This window comes from Hippichthys cyanospilos, chromosome 7 (genome assembly GCF_059441005.1).
Source record: "Hippichthys cyanospilos isolate Australia breed blue-spotted pipefish chromosome 7, RoL_Hcya_1.0, whole genome shotgun sequence".
Lineage (NCBI taxonomy): Eukaryota > Metazoa > Chordata > Actinopteri > Syngnathiformes > Syngnathidae > Hippichthys > Hippichthys cyanospilos.
In genome coordinates this window covers 2515848-2540065 of record NC_142375.1, presented here as the reverse complement: position 1 = coordinate 2540065, position 24218 = coordinate 2515848, and the positions used below count along the sequence as shown (strand labels likewise).

Sequence of the window (24218 nt, the reverse complement as noted above, 5' to 3'; positions counted from 1 at the left end):
GGCCCTCAGGCTTCTGTAGCATCTACCTGATGGCAGCAGTTCAAACTGATCGTTTTGTGGGTGTGTCTTGTCCTTGATGAGGTTGCGTGTCCTCCACAGTACCCTGGTGTGGTAAATGTCCTGCAGTGAGGGTAAGGCTGCTCCACAGATGCGCTGTGACGATCACACGCTGGAGAGCCTTCCTATCTTTTGCTGTGCAGTTGCCGTACCAGACTGTAATGGAGGTGGAGAGGACACTTTAGATTGTAGAAGTTGTTGAGAATTATTTGCTCATGTGCCAAATTTCTTCAGTCCCTGTAGAAAGTACAGTCTATTTTAGGACTTCTTGACGATCTGTCCAGTGTTGTGGGACCAGGTGAGATCCTCGCTTGATGTAGGTGCTGAGGAATTTGAAGGCTTTCACTCTCTCCACCTCAGTCCCATTGATGAATAGTGGTTTATGTGGCTCCACCTGCCAACTTGGGTCAATGATCAGTTATTTGGTTTTGTCCGTGTTGAGGTGGAAATTGTTGCTGCAACACCAGGCCACAAGGTCTGCCACCTCTTTCCTGTATGCTGTCTCAGCTCCACCAGTCATCAGCTTGATGACTGTAGTGTCGGCTGGATACTTAATTATGCTGCTGCTGTTTTGGGAGGCGACACAGTCATACGTGAAGAATGTGTAAAGCAGGGGGCTCAGCACACAGCCCTGGGGTGTCCCTGTGCTTGCAGTTGTGGACTAATTGGGGTCTGGCTGTGAGGAAGTTCAGCTTCCAGATGCAGAGGCGGGGTGCCAGACCAAAATCTCCAATCTAGACATACACAGTCTAAAAGTAGTCAGTGTACCACTTAAGGCAGGGGTGTCCAAACTTTTTGCAAAGTGGGCCAGATTTGGTGTGTTAAAAATGTAGGGGGGCCAACCTTGGCAGGCGTTCTTTACATATAACAGCAATTATTTGAAATACATTTCAGCGAGCCGTTATGTGTCTAACATTTGCTTTTTATTTTCATTTCAGCTATCTTAAGCATGTGTTTTGGTTAATTTGAAACATGCATTTCAAAAATGAATTGACATTAAATACTGAAATTGAATATTCACTTAACTTCACTTTTTTTAACACTTGAACTTTTTTGTAACATTTGAACAGAAGTAATTGTTCTCTTAGGTGCAAACTACATTTGAAACATAAAAAAATATCTCACCATGGCAGTTTAATATTTATAGAATTTTTAAACACAATAACAGAGAAATGAACAATAAATAGTCATATCAACATTTAAAATATGAAATTAGTAACTATAAATGTTGATTGGATTTTTAAATGGTTGTTATTCTGGAGGGAAAACTTAAAAAAAAAAAAAAAAAAAAAAAAAACTTTTAAGACTTATCGTGAATGAAAAATGACTTGTCCGCATGAGTGTGATGGGTGAAACTGAGATCTGGAGTGCAGGGCAAAGGCCAGGTGTGGCTCTATGGCAGTAGTATGGATGCGCAAGATGTCTTGTAAGTGTCACGGGGGTGCGCGGCGGTTGTGGAGGCCGGCGTTGTTGCGGAGGAGGAGGACCCAAAAGCAGGAGGACGTTGAAATAGGGGCTTGATGCAATCCATATTTATTAAGGAACAGGAACAAAAGCAGGAGAAAACAGAACGGCAAAAACACGAACTAAGGGCGCAGGCAGGCTGGTTGAACAGAAAACAAAAACGACGGGCAGGCTAGCGGGAAAACACGGGGCAGATTTACGACGGGAGAGACATGGGAGATGTGACCATGACATGACAAGACAATGATCCGACAAGGGCTGTAACGAAAACCAGGTTTAAATACATTCAGAAACTAATCAGACAAACACACGGCAGCTGGGCAGGGACAAAAAGCAAAGGGAGCGGATTGGAGGACACGAGGGGCAGGTAACACGGACAGGTGGACAAAATCAGAACTAATGCAGGGAGACACGAGAGGAGCAGAAACAGGAACTATATACGTAAAACAGAAAGGAACAGAACTCCTCAAAATAAACCCACAACCCAAAATCCAACAAACCATGACAGTAAGTGAGAGTCCGATATCCGTGTCCTCACACGACTCTTATCAGTTCATAACCGAGAATGTCTTCTCACACAAATACTTCAAACCGAACAAAGCTTAGCATTTTCTTACCAAATGCTCGAATCTCTCGGAAACTTGTCCTTATCCAGCTGTCGGTAAAAGTTGGCAATATAAAGCTGCTGGTGCTGACCGCAGCTCACTGCGTCACACTGCAGCTCAACTTTCCTCCTTTTGTTGATTGTCGCCATTTAAAAAAATTGGGCTCATACAGTCAAATACTCATATACCATAGGTGTCGAACTCCAGGCCTCGAGGGCCGGCATCCTGCATGTTTTCTGGTTTTCTTTCCCCAAGACACCTGATTCAAATGATTAGCTCATTAGCAAGCTCTGCAGGAGCTTCAAAATGATTCATTTGAATCAGGTGTTTTTGAGGGAAAAGGTTTGAAAACATGTAGGATATCGGCCCTCGAGGACTGGAGTTCGACACCTGTGTCATATTCAGTGGGCCCTCGGTTTACGAACTCCCTCTTGTACGAACTTTTCATCTTACGAACGTGGATCGCGGCGTTTCTTTGTCCCCCTCTTACGCACAAACCTTTCGTCTTATGAACAATCCAACATGCCAGTCATAGCGTCCGCACTAGTTTGTTCACTTTGCTGCATCATCAAAAATAACTATTCTTGCTTGTGACAGATAACACTGATATGCTATTGGTCTTATAAAATCACAGTCACTGTCTCAGTCACGGTGTTAGTCACGGAGATGCCAATATGCTATTGGTTGATTAGGTTCACAGTCCCGGTCTCAAACACGGAGATGCGGATATGCTATTGGCCGGCGTCACGTCAATCACAAAAATGCCAATATGGTATTGGCCGAACGCCTTCATCTAGCTTGATGGCACAGCTGGTCGGTGTGTTGTGAAGACTTTGCAAACTTTATCTGTTAGACATGGCTCCTAAAATTGCAAGTGGCTGTAAAGGAAGAAGTAAGAGGATGATGACAATAGAAACGAAGCAGGAGATAATAAAAAAATACGAAGGAGGCGCACGCATAGTTAACCTTGCTAGTGGGTATGGCCGTAACCGCTTGGCAATCTTCTAAGGGCAAGACTTTCCTTGCCAGGGACAGACCTCGGTCAACAACAAAATGGAGAGGCTTCTTCTATTATGGATTAAAGACAAGTAAATGTTCTTGTTTAAGAAAATAAATAAATAAATTCTGTGGGTTCGTCTCTGCTCCTCTCCGCCTCCACCCAGCTCAAGTCACGTCGCCCCAAAGGTAAATGTCATTTTTCCTTTGTATATTTATGTTATTTAATTTAACTGTACAGTAGATTGTTACTAATTTTTAATATGTGTATAAAGTCGTGATGTTTTTACCTAAGGTTTTTGCACGCGTTGCACGCATTCACTAACATAGGTTTGGATTGCCCGTCATACGAGCAATTCGAGTTACAAGCATAGCCGCTGAACGGATTAAGTTTGTAACACGGGGGCCCACTGTACTAATTTTCTATTCCTAATTGAGCCTAGAGATGGCAGCATTTCGCACACACAGGTAACAGCACTGCTGCCCAATGTATAAATTCTCCATGCGGGCAAGACGTTATAGATTTTATGACGGAGGCTGCGGGCCAGATGGAAATTGACCACGGGCCACATTTGGCCCCCAGGCCGGACTTTGGACATGCTGACTTAAGGTAATTCGCCAAATATAGGACACACCTGAAATTTTAGGGGAAAATTCTGGTATTTTCGAAGTCACTGTGTATCAGACGCACTAAGAGTTGTCCATGTACCACTTGTTGTAATTCTCCAAATATAGGACGCACCCTTACTTCTACAGTCAAATTCTTGTATCTTCTGGTATTCTTATTTGAATCAGATGGAGACATCACAACTTTGACTTGATCCTCTCGGTATTCGTAATATTCCTGTGTGTGAACAAGGATGAACTCGGACATTGGTTCAGGCTGCTCGGTTCTTTTATTGAAAGTAATGACGCAACAACTCCAGCTAACAAGTCAATTGACGCCCGCTGTCTTGCATGTACCGTTACAGTAAATATCGTAAGTAAGAATAGTGTCAAAACTCGGCTTTTGTGGCTGATTAATCTATCTTCCGCGAATGGTGTTGAATTAAAAAAAAAGATTTGATTTTTAAGATACATTTTATTGGGCGCTCCCATACTTTTGACCTTCATTATTGTTGTGTAGTGTTTTTTATTTGAGCAATTAGGATATATAACAGCTTAAATTCATTCTTCCCTCAAAATAACTCAAAATGCAGCTATTAATGTCTAAAACATAGGTGTCGAACTCCAGTCCTCGAGGGCCGGCATCCTGCATGTTTTCCAGTTTTCTTTCCCCCACACCTGATTCAAATGATTAGCTCATTAGCAGGCTCTGCGAGAGCTTTAAAATGATCCCAATCATTTGAATCAGGTGTTTTTGAGGGAAAGGGTTTGAAAACATGTAGGATACCGGCCCTCGAGGACTGGAGTTCGACACTTGTGGTCTAAAACCACCAACAACAAAAGTGAGGTACAGTTTGGAGATACTGTAACTCAGGGGGGTCAAACATACGGTCCATGGGCAAATTCCAGCACGAAATCGGGTTTAATTTTGCCCACGAGATGATTTTGTAGTGTATAAAAATGAGCGTTTTTTTTTTTTTTTCAATAAATATAAAAAATTAAATGTCTTATGATTCAAAGCAATGTTAATGTTTTTTGATTAATAGTGATGATGTACTTGTACTATTTGGGACAATATTAAAAAGAATAATAATTTGTTGTTTTAAAGTTCTATAAATATATCCCATGATTCTTATTGGTCCGGCCCACTCAGAAATAGATTTTTCTCCATGCGGCCGCAAGTTAAAATGAGTTTGACACCCCTGACCTAAAGTAACTAAAGTACTAACTAATCAATTTAAGTAAATTACTTTAGCACTTAATTAAGTGTAATAAAGCATTTCATTAATTCATTGAGCAGAAATTATTTTTTTGACTCTCCTTTAGCAAAACTTCAAAAAAAAAAGTTTTTTTTTAAGAATAAAAAAAAAAAAGAATAAACAAAGAACTACCTTTGTTACTGGTGTACCTCGAGTCAAGGTGTCAAACATACAGCCCATGGGACGGTTCTGGCCCGCAAATGGGTTTAATCCGGCTCATGGGATGATTTTTTTTTTTTTAAGAATAAAAATGAGCTGAATGAAAAACTTGAAATGTTTTATGATTACGAGTAATGTTAATGATTTATGGTTAGTAGTTGTACTATTTTGGACGGATTAGAAAAGAATAAAAATTTTTTGAAGATGTTGTTTTAAAGTTACATAAATACAGTCGGCCCCCGGTTTACGAACACCCTCTTTTACGAACATTTCGACTTACGAGCGTGGAACGCAGAGTTTTTTGTCCCCCACTTACACACAAACCTTCCGTCTTACGAACAATACGACATGCCGGCCATTGTGTTTGTACATTTATTTTCACTTTGCTACGTCAACTAAATTAGAATTTGACGCTCATCACAGCAACATTGAACGCTATTGCTCTTACAATGTCACAGTCACAGTCTCAGTCACGGTGTCAGTCACGGAGTTGCTATTGGCCGGCGTCACGTCAATCACAGAAATGCCGATATGCTAGTGGCCGAACACCTTTATCTAGCTTGATGGCACAGCTGGTCGGGACGGAAGGAAGGAGAAAAAAGGAGTGAAAAAAGGGAGGAAGGAATGTTGTGAAGACTTTGCAAACTTTATCTGTTAGACATGGCTTCTAAAATTGCAAGTGGCGGTAAAGGAAGAAGTAAGAGGATGATGACAATAGAAACCAAGCAGGAGATAATAAAAAAATACGAAGGAGGCACACGCAGAGTTAACCTTGCTCGTGAGTATGGATGGAACCGCTCCGCAATCTTCTAAGGGCAAGACTTTCCTTGCCGGGGGTTGGACCTCGCTCGACAACAAAATGGAGAGGCTTCTTCTTTTATGGATTAAAGAGAAGGAAATCGCCGGTGATATGTTTTAGTTCGAGAAAAGTTCCCGTTTAAGAAAATAAATCAATAAGTTCTGCGGGTTGGTCTCTGCTCTCCTCCGTCTCCACTCGGCTCAAGTCACGTCGCCCCAGAGGAAAATGTCATTTATCCTTTGTGTATTCATGTTAATTTATTTAACTGTAAAGTAGATTATGGTATTAATTTTAATTGTGTGTATATAGTCGTGATGGTTATAACTATGATTTCGCCACGCTTTGCCAGTCAATGTGTACGTACAATTGACCGCGCTTTGCTACATTAACGAAATCATCTGCTCACGCACACAACGTTAACGCTGATATGCTATTGCTCTTACAATGTCACAGTCACTGTTTCAGTCACGGTGTCAGTCACGGAAATGCCGATATGCTATTGGTCGAACGCCTTCATCTAGCTTGATGGCACAGCTGGTTGGGACGGAAGGAAGGAGAGAAAATGAGTGAAAAACGGAAGGAAGGAATGTTGTTAAGACTTTGCAAACTTTATCTGTTAGACATGGCTTCTAAAATTGATAGTGGCGGTAAAGGAAGAAGTAAGAGGATGATGACAATAGAAAAGAAGCAGGAGATAATAAAAAAAAAAATACGAAGGAGGCGCACGCATGGTTAACCTTGCTCGTGAGTATGGCCGTAACCGCTCGGCAATCTTCTAAGGGCAAGACTTTCCTTGCCGGGGGACGGACCTCGATCGACAACAAAATTGAGAGGCTTCTTCTATTATGGATTAAAGAGAAGGAAATCGCCGGTGATATGTTCTAGTTTGAGAAAAGTTCCCGTTTAAGAAAATATATAAATAAATTCTGCGGGTTGGTCTCTGCTCCCCTCCGCCTCCACCCAGCTCAAGTCACGTCGCCCCAAAGGTAAATGTCATTTTTCCTTTGTATATGTTATTTAATTTAACTGTACAGTAGATTATGTTACTCATTTTTAATATGTGTATAAAGTCGTGATGTTTTTACCTAAGGTTATTGGATTGCCCGTCATACGAGCAGTTCAAGTTACGAGCGTAGCCGCTGAACGGATTAAGTTCGTAACACGGGGGACCACTGTAGTATAAAAAAATAGTTTTATTGGTCCGGCCCACTGGAGAATAGATTTTCCTCGATAACGACAAGCTAAAACAAAGGTTGGTAATGGCGCGGGTGTTTGCGCCCACAGGCCAAGAGCAGCTTTCTTGACGTGACGCCTCTGGGACGCATTCTGAATCGCTTCTCGTCAGACATGTACAGCGTGGACGACAGCCTGCCCTTTGTGCTCAACATCCTGCTGGCCAACATCTTCGCCCTGCTGGGCACGCTGGCGGTCATGAGCCTGGCGCTGCCATGGCTGCTGCTGGCGCTCCCCCCTCTGGCACTTCTCTATCTGCGCACGCAGTCCTACTACCGCCACACCTCCCGGGAGCTCAAGCGCCTGTGCGCCATCACGCTCTCGCCTGTCTATTCACACTTTTCCGAGACGCTTGCCGGCCTCGCCACCATTCGGGCCACTCGGGCTTGCGCTAGGTACATTTACATTCTAAATGTCTGCCGTGAAATGTTTGCCGGGTAATTATTTTTTATTTTTGCGTCATCAGGTTTGAGGACGAGATCATACGGCGGTTGGACTGGAACCAGCGCTGCTTGTTCCTCAGCAATGCCGCCGCGCAGTGGCTGGACATCCGGCTGCAGCTCATCGGCGTCGCCGTGGTGACTGGGCTCGCCGTCGTGGCCATCCTGCAGCACCAGTTTCACGTCGTTGACCCGGGTAAGTTGCGAAGGAGGGGGTTAGACTTATGTCAGGTCCATAAACCAGCTTGTAACTGAAATTATGACTTTCCTGTTATGTTTTAACTTTGCAATACGTGAGCAGACTAAAGGCTAAGCTACAAACAGCTACAAACAAACAAACAAAGAACATAGAAAGAAATTTCGAGCTGGGAAAAAAATTTACATCACGTGTGCAATGTTTTTAACATGAAGCCTTGTCAGGTTCAGGCAACCTAAAACATTAATAAACAACACACCAGAAGAAAGACAACATATTTTTACTCGTGAGAAGCGACAAAGACTTCACCTTTACAGATCTACTACCGTTCTGCTTACACTTTCTGTCCGACCCTCTTTTATCCATTTGGGCTGGCCCAAGTTAGAACCACTCTTTGCCCAAATAGGTTAGGGGAGATATAATGTCAGGAATGTAACAATCAGTTTCTCATAGTTGGAGATGTAGGTGAAAGTCCATGTACTATCAATTCATGCAATCATTGCTCTCTTCTTTCCCAGGAACATGGCGACAGACCCTGTTCCATCCTGTAATTAGGTCATTGTTCCTATGATTAGGTCGTCGTGCCTGTGATTAAGACATTAGGTCACCATGCCTGTGATTTGTTACAGCTGCAGGAACATGACAATTCCAACAAAAAAAATCCATGTCTACCAATATACATGTTACAGAAACATATATGGGATAACCTAAATACAACTATTCCAATAAGCCTAAAAAAAATACATGGACTGAATACTAAAAAAATCAAATTAATCAATCAATCAATCAAATTTTATTTGTATAGCCCTGAATCACCAAAGTCTCAAAGGGCTTCACAGATGAAAAGAGGTCATGTCGGGACTTCTTTCGAAAAAGAAGTCATACAGAGACATCTTTTTGTTGTAAGGTACACAACAGCATCCCCTGTCAAAGCTCCCAGAAGGGGAAGGAAAAACCCCAATTTGGGGAAAATCAGAAACCTTCAGAAGGGACCACAGGTGGGAGAAGCCCCCTTCCAGGCCCACAGGTTGAAGTGGATGCTGCGTGTACCATATGCAGACAAATACAGATACACAATACAGACAAATACAGGTACGCAATATAGATTACAGAAAACATATTGTGCTATATAGCGCAATGACTTGACAGCAGGCAAAGCCATTGGGCAGGAACCTTCCCACAGTCTAACCAAGTGGACCGCAGACGGTCGATCACTTAACCCGTGATGGTCGATCAGCGCAGGGCCAAATGGGGGCAATCAAGTAAACCTCCCCCATCTAGCTAGCCCCCTCTCCGAGCCGGGAGAAGGGGACAGAAAAAAAAAAGTAGAAAGCTGCAGACAGCCCCATTAACAAATGCTTTTGAGTATAATTGTGTTTTTAGTCGGGATTTAAAGATTTCTACTGAGGTGGCTGCCCGAACTTCCATAGGTAGGGTATTCCATAGTACTGGCGCGCGAATGGAAAATGCCCTTGATCCCGCGGACTTCTTTTTAGCCCGTGGGGTTGATAACAAACCGCCATTTTGTGACTGAAGTTGTCGGGACAGAACATATGGTGATGCTAATTGGACGAGATAGGAAGGAGCTAAACCGTGTAAAATTTTATAAGTAATTAACAACACCTTAAAATCACATCTCATGTGTATTGGAAGCCAATGCAGGTCAGCTAGAGTAATATGATTGAACTTTCTCGTCCTTGTCAACAGTCTCGTTGCTGCATTTTGTACAGACTGCAGGCTTTTTACGCAGGACATGGGAAGCCCAGAAAACAGAACGTTACAATAGTTCAGGCATGACGTAACAAATGCATGAATTAATGTTTTAGCATCGCTAAGAGAAAGAATAGGGCGAATTTTAGCTATATTGCGAAGGTGAGAAAACGCTGTTCTTGTCGTGTTATTAATATGTGTCGAAAAAGAGAGAGTTGAGTCAAATATTATGCCGAGGTTTTTTGCAAAACTACTTTGGGAAATTGTACAGTTATCCAGGTTCAACGTGGTATTCTTAATTAAGTGCTGATGATGAGCAGGGCCAATAATTAACATCTCTGTTTTACTAGGGTTAAGAAGCAGAAAATCGGAAGACATCCATTGTTTAATCCCGGCAAGGCAGGCCTCCAGTTAACTGCACTTGCACAGATCTGTTATTTCTAAAGGCATGTAAGTTGGGTATCATCAGCATAGCAGTGAAAACTAATAGCATGTTTACGTATAATATCGCCAAGAGGAATCATGGAGATGTTGAACAGTAAGGGACCAAGTACTGACCCCTGCGGGACACCACATGAGACAGAGAAAGATTCAGAGATCGCATTGCCATAAGAGACACTATGAGTCCTTCCCAGGATGGAAGATCTGAACCAAGAAAGTGCTGATCTCAAGATACCAACACATGATTTAAGATGTTCTATAAGAATATGATGATCAATAGTGTCAAATGCGGCACTAAGGTCAAGCAAGAATAATATTGATGAGATGTTGGAATCCACGGCTAAGAGAAGATCATTTGTCACTTACAAGGGCTGTCTCAGTAGAGTGTTTGGCCCTAAAACCTGACTGAAGGAGTTCAAATCTATTATCTACCATGAATTCACTAAGCTGTTGTAATACAACTTTCTCAAGAATTTTGGCAATAAACGGACAATGTGAAACTGGTCTATAGTTAGAGAGATTTTAAGGATCTAGGTGAGGTTTCTTAAGTAATGGTTGAATGACGGCCGTCTTAAAAGCTTCAGGTACAATGCCAGAGGAGAGTGACAGATTGATAAGACTAAGACCGGGAATGTCTTTAACGTGTTTGCCTGGAAGCGGGTCGAGCATGCGGGATGTCGGCTTTGCTGCGTTAACCAGGTGTGTAAGACACTCCAGGGATACTAAATCAAACTGGGACAGGGTTACCAGACTTTCATGGACCTGATTGTCCAAACTAGCATCAGTAACCACAGCCGAGGGGGTAAGTGGCGCTGCCTTTTTTCTTTCGTCCCTTATTAGCTGAATCCGCTGAGTTAAGAATTGCATGAAATCGTGTGCTGAAAGGAGGGAGCTGTGATTAATCTGCTGCCAGTGCGTTAGCTTTGCTACCTTATCAAATAAATATTTTGGGTTGTTTTTATTAGGACCAATCATTTTGGAAAATAATTTGTTTTTCCTTAAAAGGATCTGAAATTGCACACGTAGTTTTCTTAACGATTTTTTTTCTTCCGCCATTACTCAACTCCCGCTCATCAGACACCTCACTCGCAAGTTCTCGCGACAACACACAACATGTATGATAATAACATTCCTAAACTAAGAGCCTCTTTATATTTCAGCAAGCTATCGCACCAGGCCTGACGGAAAACCTCGAGTTTAGTTGTTCGCCAGTTACGCTCAAGTTGTCTACTTAACAATTTAAACATATGCGTTTCATCCGTAAACAACAGAGTGTGCCACTTCGGACGAGATTTAAGTCTGAACGGCGCTGTAGAGTTTAGGGAATTTAAAATAACCGTATTAAAATCGTTTGTGATCTTATCAACTGAACCAATGAAAGATGGAAAGGCAGCTGTTGCGAAAGGTAGTAGTTCAGAAAGTGCAGCTGTGGTTGATACAAGCTAGGACTTCAAATGTTATAAGATCAGACATAGCGTTAGTATACGGCAAAATTGTGACATTTGAGGAAGTTAGGCCACGGGTTAACACTAAATCTATGACCATTCCGGTGTGTCGCTACTTCTATTATTTGTGTAAAGCCAAATGCATCGATTATTGCTTGAAATGCTACAGTAAATGGCTCCAATGGGGAGTTCATATGAATATGGAAGTCACCCATAATTAATATATTATCTGCATGAGTTATTAAATCAGCATAAGTTCAGGGAATTCATCTAAGAATCTAGATTATGCACCGGGACGACGGTAAATAACTACCACATAGAATGGTGGTGAGGAGCTCGATCGCATAACGAGAGGCTCAAATGTCCTGAAGGTGTGATTAGTGCTCGTGCTAAATTTAAGATCAGATTCTGAAATTAGAGTGACACCTCCCCCTTTTTTTACAAGGACGGGCAACTTGTGAGCCCACAAATTTTGGGGGTGAGGCCTCATTTAATGATAAAAATTCATCCGTCAAGATCCGTCAATCAGTGTCAGCACAGATGGTCCTCAATCTGAATTTTTATGAACCACCACATTGTAAAGCACTGGCCCAAAGCGAGTGTTCCTTCAGCGTCTTGTAATCAGTATTTCCAATAATTGTGTCAATATTTTCAGTGTTCTTTTGCTTTCAAGGCCATATTTTATTACTGTATTTCTCATGAGTACAAGTCAATCTCGCTTATAAATCGACCCCCCCGCCCCCTCTTTTTTAATTCCAATTTGGCTGTATTTTAAAAAAAAACGCAATTATAAGTCTACCCCCAACTTTAATGGTCACATAGATCATGGCTGTTCAATTACAACACATGGTGTGTGTTACTAACCCCTTGGGGAGATTTTGACCCAACTCAGGCTGTTAGATTTTTATCAAAGGAAAAGCATACAAACAAAAAACACTTGGAGGCTAAAACATTGCACAGATTGTTAAACCATGTGGAACTTCAATATGCCATCCTGCCGTCCCTTCTAAACGCTTGCAAACGGGAGGTGGAGAGGTACACCCTGCAGATGTCAAATTTAGCCCATGCCGGTCATTTACTGCCATTAAATTTGGCAATATTGTCAATTTTGCACATATTGAAAACCCGATGTTATATCATCCATTTCCCCCGATTTTTGCATGAATTCTTTCAACAACTCGCGAAAAGTGTGGAATAAAGATTTTTGTGTTGAGACCCCAAAACCACTGGTTGTAACTAGCAGACAACTTATGAGATTTGTAAGCCTTTCAATGACTCCCATAATGCAAAGGTCTTGCTATGCATTGTAAGACTGGTAGTTGGTAAATGGACATTGCACTTACATAGCGCTTTTTTACTATCCTCAAGTTTTCAAAGCGTGCACACTGACAACTCATTTACCAAATGCACTCACACACCAGTGGTGGTAAGCGACGTTGTGTAGTCACAGCTGCCCTGGGGCAGACTGACAGTGGCGAGGCTGCCATATTGCACCTACGGCCCCTCCGACCAGCCACTGGAGGAAAGGTGGGTGAAGTGACTTGCCCAAGGACACAACAACACGTGACTCTGACAGAGCGGGATTCAAACAGCCGACCCTTCGGTTACTGGGCGACCCGCTGGGTCACTTGGGTGATGATAAGGCCAAGTTAGTGAAAAATCTAGGGACACCCAGGGGTTGAAATGACAAAATGACAGTACTTTTAGATGCATTTCTTTATCATTTATCGAATAACTTGATGTTGCCGTTTTTGGCTGAGCAAAAACAAGACAAGTGCCAGGTATTGTACGCGTGCACGTATTAGCAAATGCTGGAACTAATGTTCCAACAGTAAAATGAGTTGAAGTTTCAATGCTTTATTTTTTTGACACAGCTGAATATTAGTTTGTTAAAAAGCTCTAAAAGTCATTATCGCTATCTGACATAATAATGTGTCAAAGGCCGCCAAAAAAAATGATCCACGCAGCCTCATTGTTGAGGCAATTAGGCGAAAATGCATTTCTGCAATGTTCTGTGTAAACTTTAAAACGGATGCATACTATATTGAATTTGAGGAATATATGATCTTTTTAAGCCTTGTAAATTACATATAACTTATTTTGCATTTTAATATTTTTAAAACACAGATATGTGGAAAAAAATGGTTTGTTTTGAGTTGTGGTTATAAATAAATAAATAAGAATAAAAAGCAAATGTCGCCCTCTAGTTGAGGCGGAAGGTTGGGCAAAAATACACACTTTTTTTTACAGTATTAAAAAACCCTAAATCTGAAGTTGCTGATTAAAGTTACATAAATCTATACCATGATTTTATTGGTTCGGCCCACTTGGAAATGGATTTTCCTTTTTGTGGCCCGCAAGCTAAAATGAGTTTACCACCCCTGCTTTACATCGTAATATATTCCCCAAAAGATTGCCCAGCAACTTTGAACAATTTCTCTCCTGAATTTCTTTCCAATAATTGCAACTTGTCGGGTGTCCTGTTGTGTGGGAAACATGAAATACACTTAATTAAACCACAACAAATATATAATCTATGCATATAAACACAAGAAAAAATGAAGCGTTTGAGAAAATGACATTTATCCTGTTTTGCTATAGTTTTGACATTGTTGGCAAAGTGTTGGTGTGTCTTATTCAAGGTAACATAGAAAATACCAGAACTTGACCCTAAAATTTAGGGTGTTTGTAGTGTAAAATGTGTGTTGGAGTTGTGCCTTTAATGACTGACACAGTAAGAAGCCGACGTGGGTTCGGGCACGTGTTGGAGTTGTGCCTCTAACTGGGCGATTCCACTGCATCCGCAGCTGCGGTTCGCAACAATGGACGCACACCCGTGCCCACTGCGTGCGTCTACAATCAGCCACAATGCAGCGCGCAGTGTCACACGATCCTAACATTCTTTGGAAAGTCAAACTACGCATGCGCGGGGATCTTCAACTCGGTCCTTTGCAAAACATTTGCTTGGATAAAAATTCATTGCATAAGCCTTAAAAGGGCTTCCGGGTCTCCGAAGGTGACTGTACACAGGTCCTATTCACTGTGAAGACATTAATGCCGTGCTAAAAGAGCGTGTGGTCAAATCTTCTCTTTTTTCATTCTTTCAGCGCGAGTCAACCACTCTCCCTCCTTTCTTGAGCGCCTGTCAATCCAACACGCTCACTTCCACACATATTAATTCAAAACAGAAAACAAATGTGAATACAGTAAATGAAAACCCAATACAAACTAAATATGTTACACATGCTTCATTTACAATGGGCGAATACGTACGTGCAACGTTCATTTAAATTTTGAAGTGAGTTAATTGAATCGTGACTCAAACAATAATATATATTTGTACACACGCTAGTGCTAATTAACAGGAGGAAAGCGTCTGCTCCTTTTGTCTCAATGGCAAAGGCACAAACAAGCAGAAGCAGTCGTTTTTGACTTCATTTAATCAATCAGCAAAGGAGAACACGATTTAGCCATTGTATCTGTAAGTAGACCATGTTTTTTTGTTTGGTGATCTCTGAACTGTGGAATTGACCATGGCGGCGGATCAGATTTTTCAAATCTTGCGTAAAGTTGGCGGACCGCAGCGGATGCAGTGGCACCGCTGTCATTCATTAAGATGGGTGTGTCGTGCCGCAACAGAGCTGAGCGGATGGAATGGAATTGCTCTGTAAGCGAGTGAGCCTCTGAGAGTGGAGTGGCGGCCAAAGCAGCTTCTTGCTTTTGTTTCTTCGCTTGTTCATGGAACAAACATTGTGAGACCGCTGCCTGTGTGCGTCTTTCAGGCCTGGTGGGTTTGGCGCTGTCGTACGCGCTGTCCATCACCTCGCTGCTGTCGGGCCTCATCTTGGCCTTCACGCAGACAGAGATGCAGCTGGTGAGTGTGGAGCGAGCCCACGAATATTCCAGCCAGCTCCCGGAAGAACCTCAGGAGCAGAACCTGCAGGTAAGCGTAGGCCAAAGCTCTGCCCAGAAGCGCCTCGCCACAGCCCGCCTCTTTGTTTTCAGCTGCCAGCGTGCTGGCCCCTCCGTGGAAGCGTGGAGTTCCGCAACGTGGTCTTGGTCTACAGGGACGGTCTTCCTAAGGCCTTGGACGGCGTGAGCTTGGAGGTGCGGCCCGGCGAGAAGGTGGGCATAGTGGGCCGCACCGGCTCGGGCAAGTCGTCCTTATTCGCTGCGCTCTTCCGCGTGGCCGAGCCCAGTCTGGGCCAGATCCTCCTGGACGGGCTGGACGTCGCAGGCGTGGGTCTCCATCAGCTCAGGTCAGCCTTCCTTTGGGACCACTAAAACTTTTGAGAAGTCACCACATGCGACCTTTGGGTCCACATCTTTGGATGTGCTGACTCATACGGGCATCAGTCATAGGTCAAGGTCACATTAAATCATTCAATGTCAGGGACTTATGTTCACGTTTTTTTAAGAGTCCGGACGTTCAATCCTAGATACTTGAGTAATAATCGATACTTAAGTACATTAAGGACATTCATTTCCAGATACCGTATTTTCCGCACCATAAGGCGCAACTAAAATCCTTAAATTTTCTCAAAAGCTGACAGTGCACCTTATAATCCAGTGCTTCTAATATATCGATCATATCCAATGATATTTATAACTGTACTGTTGTCACAACGTGTTGGATACAAGTCCGTGAGCACTGGTCAGCCAAGTTTGGATGCGGCGAGGACGGGAGGGAGGGTTAATCCTTGGAAGGGGAATCCCTTTTCATGATGACGCTAGGTAACGCGCCTTCAGGGGTTTTCTCCCTTCTCTCTCTCTTCTGTGGAGGTAAATCTGGCTGGGCAGTAGCCTTCCTCTTTTCTTTAAGAAGGAACCTGTCCATTGTAAGTTGCTTCTGCCTTTTTTGTTTGTCTCTTCCGTTCGATAGTGGTCCTCACTGTTTTTCTCTTTGCCTTCCCCTTATCACTATCTCTCTTAGGACCCATCATTAAGGGCTAGCGCAACACAAAAAAGTTGAAAATTGGGAAGAAATACGTACTCAAACAAACTGCGTAAGTCTTACTCCGTTGGCGGTCTGAGTTGAACTGGCGCTTGAACTGGCCGAAAAGAGCCGAGGAGCGCGTTCGGGTCGGCTCGGCTAGGCTCGGCTAGTCGAGCACGGCTAGGCTCGGCTAGTCGAGCACCGAAAATCTGATCGAGGTCCGATGCATTACCTACTTGATTTTTTTGGTCGAGCACCGATTTGGCCGAGTATAGAGGCGTTCGAGGACCGAGGTACCACTGTATCTGGGATTCAATGGCTGGACTAAAAAAAAAAAACATGAAAATACGTCCTTGGCTTTGAATAAGTTAAGGTTGTATCGTATGTCACATTCCCAAAAAAACGTCCATCATTTTCTATCTGGACATAGATCTTTCTTTTTGGCCACGATTGGACTTCTAATTTCTGCAGATCGCTGAAGGGCAAAGTTCAGCGATTGCAAGGTCTACAATCTAATTGCAGAAAACCACACTTGGTTTCATGCACAGGTGTGAAACTCCAGTCCTCGAGGGCCAGTATTCTGCATGTTTTCGAACCTTCTCTCTCAAACACACCTGATTCAAATGATTAGGATCGTTTTCAAGCTCCTGCCGAGTCATAATAAGTCAGTCTTTTGAATCAAGTGTGTTTGGAAGAGAAACCCTGAAAACATGGAGGACACTGACCCTCATGGACTGGAGTTCCACACCTATGGTCTAATGCACGCGCACCATTGCAGGTCCAAAATGGCCATCATTCCTCAGGACCCTTTCCTGTTCACTGGGACCATTCGAGAAAATCTGGACCCCTGCGGGTTGCACCAGGATCAGCAGCTTCTAGAGGTCCTGGACCAGTGTCACCTCAGCTCAGTGGTCAATGATATGGGTGAGGGACAACGTTCACTTTTTGTTACACGCACACACATTATAAAATGCAGTGCTTTTGCTGCGTCCTAGACGCATACTTTCAAATCAACGTGTGTCCACCAGAAATAAAGTTTTTTGTAGGGGTGTGCTTAAAAAAATTCTTTCACATAAGAATTAGGATTCTCATTTACAACAATTTAAATTGATTTAAAGTATTACTATATCAATATTGAAATTGAAAATAGATCAATACACTTCCTGTTCGAGAAAGATCGAGACGAGGAACGAAACAGACATGTTGAAGCTACTGTATATGTAAGTTCATTATATTATTTCAATACATTTTATTGTGACATTTGCTTATAGTATCTGTTATGCAGTTTGAACCTTAGACTAACTTTGTCCTTTTTATGGTAAAATTTTTGTGACTCCAAAAATTTCTGTTGAGACCCATAGTTTTTTAGCGTTGTAAGTCCCGAGGACATTTTAAAAAAAGTCTGTACATGTGTATATTTTAGAAAAACAAACGAAAAGCAGCATCAAATAAAATAAAACTTCCGAGGTGGAGACTAAAGCCAGAACAAGTTCTTTTTATGCTACCATGCTAGGTTTGTGTTTGCGGTGTTTGCTGGTAGCGACTTAGTGGGAGCTGCACACACCTCTCACAGGACAAATAGGCTGCCACCGAGCTGGCAATGAGTACTGTCAAAATTGTCAAGTAGTGTTGCCTGTGGCTCAGGTGGTCTGGATGGTCATCTTCGGGACCGAGGCCGGACCTTCTCCGTGGGCCAGCGCCAGCTGCTTTGTCTGGCCCGAGCGCTGCTCACGCAAGCCAAGGTAAGCTGGCTGGTGCCGTGCATCACCGGAGGACGCAGATGATGATGTGGCATCCTCCCCGCGCAGGTTCTGTGCGTGGACGAGGCCACGGCCAGCGTGGATCGTCCCACGGAAAAACTGCTGCAGAAGACCATCGCCCAACGCTTTCAGAACCACACCGTCCTCACCATCGCGCACAGGTCAGTCCAATTTGGACAAAAGTCTTGGGGTAGGAAGTGAAAAAAAAAAGTCAATGCAATGTGGACAAGAGTGTTGGGACAGCTACCAGAAGTAAGAATTACTTTGCTGGGACATGGAAAATGACATAACTATTGCGACATCAAAAGGAAGAAAATGTTGCACTCTGATCAAAACGAAGAAAATGTGGACAAAGGTATTGGGACATGAAACAACAAAAATATTGGGACATTGGTTGGATATAGAAAATGTGGAAAAAAGTATTGGAGAACATAAGATTTGGCAAAAATATTGGTGCATGGAAGGAAGTGAAAAATAAAGATGTGGACAAAAACAAAACTGATGGTGACAAAGATTTGGGGACACCCACTGAAAATGACAAACGTGTGGACTAAAAAGGTAATCATAAACAAAAAAACAAAAGAGAGAGAGCACACAAGAAAAGAGAACAGGCAAGAAAAAGGAAGCAGTTTCGGGAGGAAAAGTTAGTTTGCTCCATTTTATTGTTTGCTTCCTTTTTCTTTCTGTCTTCTTTTTTCTTGCATGTTCTTTTTATTGTGTGCTTCCTTTTTGTTGTTTGCTTCTCTCTTGTAAGGTGTTTTTTGTTAGCGATTTACCTTTTATTGATCTGCTCAAATTTTATGTGACTTGTGCGTCTTTTTTCTTGTCTGTGTCTTTTCTTGCATGCGTCTTTTTCTTTACATTTGTATTTTTTTTCTTGTTTTGCTTCCTTTTTTGCATTTTTTCTCCTGTCGGCCCAGATAACATCCCCGGCCATGCACTCGGGATTTGCGCATCATGGCTAGCTGATGTGTCTGCGGACGTCTTTAACCTGTCCCTTGCACAACCCTGTGTCGCCATCTGCTTTAAGGCCACCATCATAGTGCCTGTCCCCAAGCAACGCACTGTGACCTGCCTGAATGACTACTGTCCCATAGCGCTCACCCCAATCACAATGAAGTGCTTTGAGAGTATTGTCATGATGCATATCAAAAAGACTATTCCAGACACCGTGGACCCGCTACAATTTGCATATCGACAGAAACGGTCCACAGATGATGCAGTCAACACCGCCATTCACACAGGGCTCACGCACTTAGAGGGCAAAGACACGTATGTAATAATGCTCTTCGTCTATTACAGCTCAGCATTCAACACAGTCATCCCAGACAGACTGACAGATAAGCACCTTACACTTGATCTGGCACCCAGCCTCTGCAACTAAGTGCTGAACTTCCTCACAGGCAGACCTCAATTAGTCAGAGTCCACAACCGCACATGCAGCAACACAAATGTGAGCACAGGGACACCCCAGGGCTGTGTGCTGAGCCCCCTGCTTTACACACTCTTCACCTATGACTGTGTTGCCTCCCAAAACAACACCAGCATAATTAAGTATGCAGCCGACACTACAGTCATCAGGGTGATCACTGGTGGGGCCGAGACAGCATTCAGGAAAGAGGTGGCAGACTTTGTGGTCTGGTGTCACAGCAACAATCTCCAATTCAACACGGACAAAACCAAAGAACTGATCATTGACCCAAGGCGGCAGGTGGAGCCGCACAAACCACTATTCATCAATGGGACTGAGGTGGAGAGAGTGAAAGCCTTCGAATTCCTCAGCACCTACATCAGTGAGGATCTCACTTGGTCCCACAACACTGGACAGATTGTCCAGAAGTCCCAACAAAGACTGTACTATCTGCGGGGACTGAAGAAATTTGGCACATGAGCAAATATTCTCAAAAACTTCTACAATCCAAAGTTTCCTCTCCACCTCCCATTACAGTCTGGTAAGGCAACTGCACAGAAAATGACAGGAAGGCTCTCCAGCGTGTGATCAAGTCGTCACAGCACATCTGTGGAGCAGCCTTACCCTCACTACAGGACATTTACCACACCAGGGTTCTGTGAAGGACACGCAACCTCATTAAGGACAAGACACATCCACAAAACGATATGTTCGAACTGCTGCTAACAGGTAGACGCTACAGAAACCTGAGGGCCAGGAATGCCAGGCTGGCAAACAGCCTCTACTCACAAGCCATCCGAATTCTCAACAAATCTCTTATGCACTAATCTGCCTCAAACTACATGCATGAATAATATTTTGCACTAAATGATATTTGTACTATATTATTATCACCATTATTATTACCATTATTATCACTTTTTTTCTTGCGGGTGTATTTTTCTTTTCATTTGTATTTTTTCTCATTTGCTTCATTTTTCCTGTGCGCTTCTTTTTTCGTTTTCTTTTTCTTGCATCTTTTTTCTTGTTTGCTTCTCTTTTCCCGCATGTGTTTTTTTTCTTGTTTGCTTTTTTATTTTTTCTTGCATGCTTTCTTATTGTATGCTTTTTTTCTTGCGTGCTTGTCTGTGTTTTTGTTTGCACCTTTTTTGTTTGCATCGTTTTTTGTTTATATGATTTCAAATTCAGGGCCACCATACTCAAGCATTTGGATACTTGGAAGAAAATTTTACAGACTGCGCTCTTGTCGGAATACTGGCACATCTGACTGTAGTGTGTGTGTTTGTGTGTGTGCGTATGTGTGTGTGTCTGCACGTGCATCAGGGTCAACACCATCATGGAGTGCGACCGGGTGCTGGTGATGCAAGGCGGGAAGGTGGCTGACTTCGACACGCCGGCGGCCCTCTGCCACAAGGACGGCTCACTCTTCCGTCGGCTCCTGGACGGGGAGGCCGCCCCCGTGCCCTGACACCAAGCGCTGGGTGGGACTTGACATTTCGAAGTGACATTGCCCATTTTTAGCCCCTTTCCATTTCGTATGTACACTACATTTTTTACTTTATGGAAATCGTCAAGCTTGAGTGAGGCTATTATATTGTGTGTGTGTGTGTGTGTGTGTGTGTGTGTGTATATATATATATATATATATATATATATATATATATATATATATATGTGTGCGTGTGTGTGTGTGTGTGTGTGTCAAAAAATAAATTGTCATAATAAAAAGATAATACTTTACCATAATCAACTTTTATTATAAAACTTTTACTTCATGATCATTGATTAAGCTAAATAAAAGCCAAGCAGTCAAATTGGTCAGGGTAAATTGCACCTTGACAAAGTTTAAAGTGGAAGAAGCCTTTTTTTTTCCTTTGAAAATTTTTCAGCGGGCCACTGAAAAATAGATGGTGGGCCATCAGTGGCCCCCGGGCTGTCGGCTGAACTCCCCTACTGTAGTACCTTTAATACAATATGTCCAATGTTTGAAATGTGTTTATGATAGCAGCGTAACCAAATGAGGGAAGAAATGTTGGAAAATAAACACAAACATGTCTTACCTGGTGTACTCTTTTGCATCAAAGTGCACCTCCACCCCTCAGGAAGTCTATCACATGGCCGTTTCACAAGGTTTGCACCGCTTTTGTTTTTGTGATGTCGTGCGAGGACTCTACAACTGGCAAGTAAAATCATTTGTCTACAAGGGGGGGTCACAATCTAAAGACAGTTACTACAGTCGAACCTCTACATAGTGAACTTCAAGGGTCCGAGGAGAGAAGTTCACTATGAAGAGAGATTCACTTTATAGAGGTTTTCCTAAAATGTTCAGAATTCATTGATGAAATATGTGAATATTTTTTTAATAAATATGTAAATAATTTTATATACGTTTTTTTAAAAATAAATATGTAAATAAATGTACATTAAACAACTTAAGTTGTTTAAACACTAAAATCTAATGCGGTAAAACTAATGTAAAAACATTTTACATTGAACAAATATCTTTATTATTATTCAACAATAGTTAATGAATATATGATCATAATAAAACATGATCAGTGCATGTCATCAGCGCGGAGAAAGTAACTGTCAATATAAGCTTTCCGCCTTCCACAAGTCGCATTATCTCTTCTCTCTTTCTTCAGAATGCCACATATCGCAGCAGGCGAAGCATCGTACTCCTTTGCAATGGCATTCTGCTTCACTCCACTCGCACACTTCCGAATTATGTCGCACTTCTCCAACGACAAAGGCTTTCGCTTCCGACTTATAGATCTAGCATCCATACTTTTCACGGCAGATTCCGACATCTTAGAATTTTCGGAGGGATGACCAGCGGAGAAACGCGTGCGCAGTGGACGGCAGATGAAGTGAAAATGCAAGAGAAAGTCGCGGCGCGCGAGAGCGGCTAGGCAGGGAGGAAATCCCGACAGTGCGCCCAATTTTACAACTTCACAATTTTCGATAAGTTCAGATATTCACAATATAGAGGTAGATGCTGTCAAGGGACTGACTAATAGCATCACTATGAAGAGATTATTCACTATGTGGAATTTCCCTATGAGGAGGTTTTACATACACGTCAAATATAGCTGTTTTGCAAGGGAACCGTAAAGATTCGTTCACTATGAAGAGAGATTCACTTTGTAGAGGTTCACTATATAGAGGTTCGACTGTATAATCAATTGCAAATCTATTATTTTAAATTTATATTTTTAGTGAGCCGAGGCATGAGTGTGCATCATTGTGTTCTTTTCAATAAACACAGGCATGGTTCTAATTCCAGTTGTGTGTTGGCGCCTGGGCGCACATTTATGTTGTTTTTGTTTGTCGTTGCCATGGAGATGGGCAAACGTCCTGTCTTGACTCACGCAGGCCAAGAGTACAAAATGCAAGTGAGTGCTCGGCGCACAAGGAAATAGTCATATTTATACATTTTTCAAGAGTCCACACATTCAAACCCTGGTGCTTGTTCCTTTCTTGTTGGTTTTTAAAAAAATATTTTATTATTTTAATTATTTTGTGACTAAGCACTAAAAATAATTGATTAAAATATTAATAAACTGAAATATTAATCAGTTTCGTAAGTTACTATTCAATTCAATTAATGATTGAGGAACACTTAATTGATGTAGTTGTGATTCTTCTTGCCTTGTAAACCGCTCAACACTGAACTCATTTCATCCCAAAGATGTATTTTTACTTTTTTCAAGACATTTTTATACTTTTTTTTCACAAAAGGTTTAATGTCTGCTTAATGAAGCAATAATGTACTCAATTACTTAAGTACTAAAATAATTATTGTATTATATGTATCATATATCATCAATTATTATATTAATATGTATGATTATTGTATTGTTAAGGCACTAAAGTAATTGATTGAACTATTACTAAATTGATCATTTCTTAATCATCTTAATACATGATTATTATTTTATATATATATACTGTATATACACTAAAGAAACATAAGAGTTTGAGCTTAAAGTAGTTCATTAGATGTTGCTACATCCTGTGTATGAGAGTGTGAGACTGTAAAGTGCTGGGCGTGTGACTGGTGGAGCAAGACAGGATGTGTGTTGCATGGGGGTGCAAGAGTGGAATGTTGCAGAACAAGCGGTGGTGGTCGCAAGGAAGATGCAGGGACGAGATAACCCCGAGGCAGCTGGTGGAAAACAACTGTGAGGAAAAATACAACCAGGAGAAGCAAGCAAGCGATTCTGCAGTGGAAGAAAGACCAATGAGAGCAAGCTAAAGTTAACTGCAGTATACACATAGCCAATAGAATAATGCCAGGATACCTTTGTTGCTGTGCCATTTGCATTTTGTGTAGTATAACTAATTGCTGGGCAACTCGGATGTGACGTACGTCTGCTGGTGGCAACAGAGGTGTACAGAGCTGTATTGAGAGGGACCGAGACCCATATGCTGTGTGTTAGGAATAAATCTACTCGTGTGTGAAAATGCCGGCTTCCTGATACCTTTCTATTGCAGAACGAGCGCGCAAATTGTTGGATGATTGGCAGTTGGGTAAGGTCACAAATTGGAGTCAGATATATATATATATATATATATATATATATATATATATATATATATATATATATATATATATATAGATATATGTACTATTCACTTTATACAAGCACCTTAATTATACTTGCACTAGACTCCAACGATTCACACTATTCTGTTTAC

At 42.1% G+C, this 24218-nt stretch overlaps 1 protein-coding gene across 1 annotated transcript in view; it reads left to right on the top strand.

Moving 5' to 3' along the window:
- The window catches only part of abcc10 (ATP binding cassette subfamily C member 10), a 44512-nt gene extending 22936 nt beyond the window's left edge, over positions 1-21576 (top strand). The window contains exons 18-25 of the mRNA XM_088419011.1: positions 7230-7573; positions 7645-7814; positions 15193-15353; positions 15416-15669; positions 17125-17270; positions 17991-18088; positions 18155-18267; positions 20841-21576. Coding sequence (XP_088275137.1) covers positions 7230-7573; positions 7645-7814; positions 15193-15353; positions 15416-15669; positions 17125-17270; positions 17991-18088; positions 18155-18267; positions 20841-20985 — 1431 coding nt within the window. The 3' untranslated portion in view covers positions 20986-21576. The remainder of the gene's footprint in view (positions 1-7229; positions 7574-7644; positions 7815-15192; positions 15354-15415; positions 15670-17124; positions 17271-17990; positions 18089-18154; positions 18268-20840) is intronic.
- The last annotated feature ends 2642 nt before the right edge of the window (positions 21577-24218 follow it).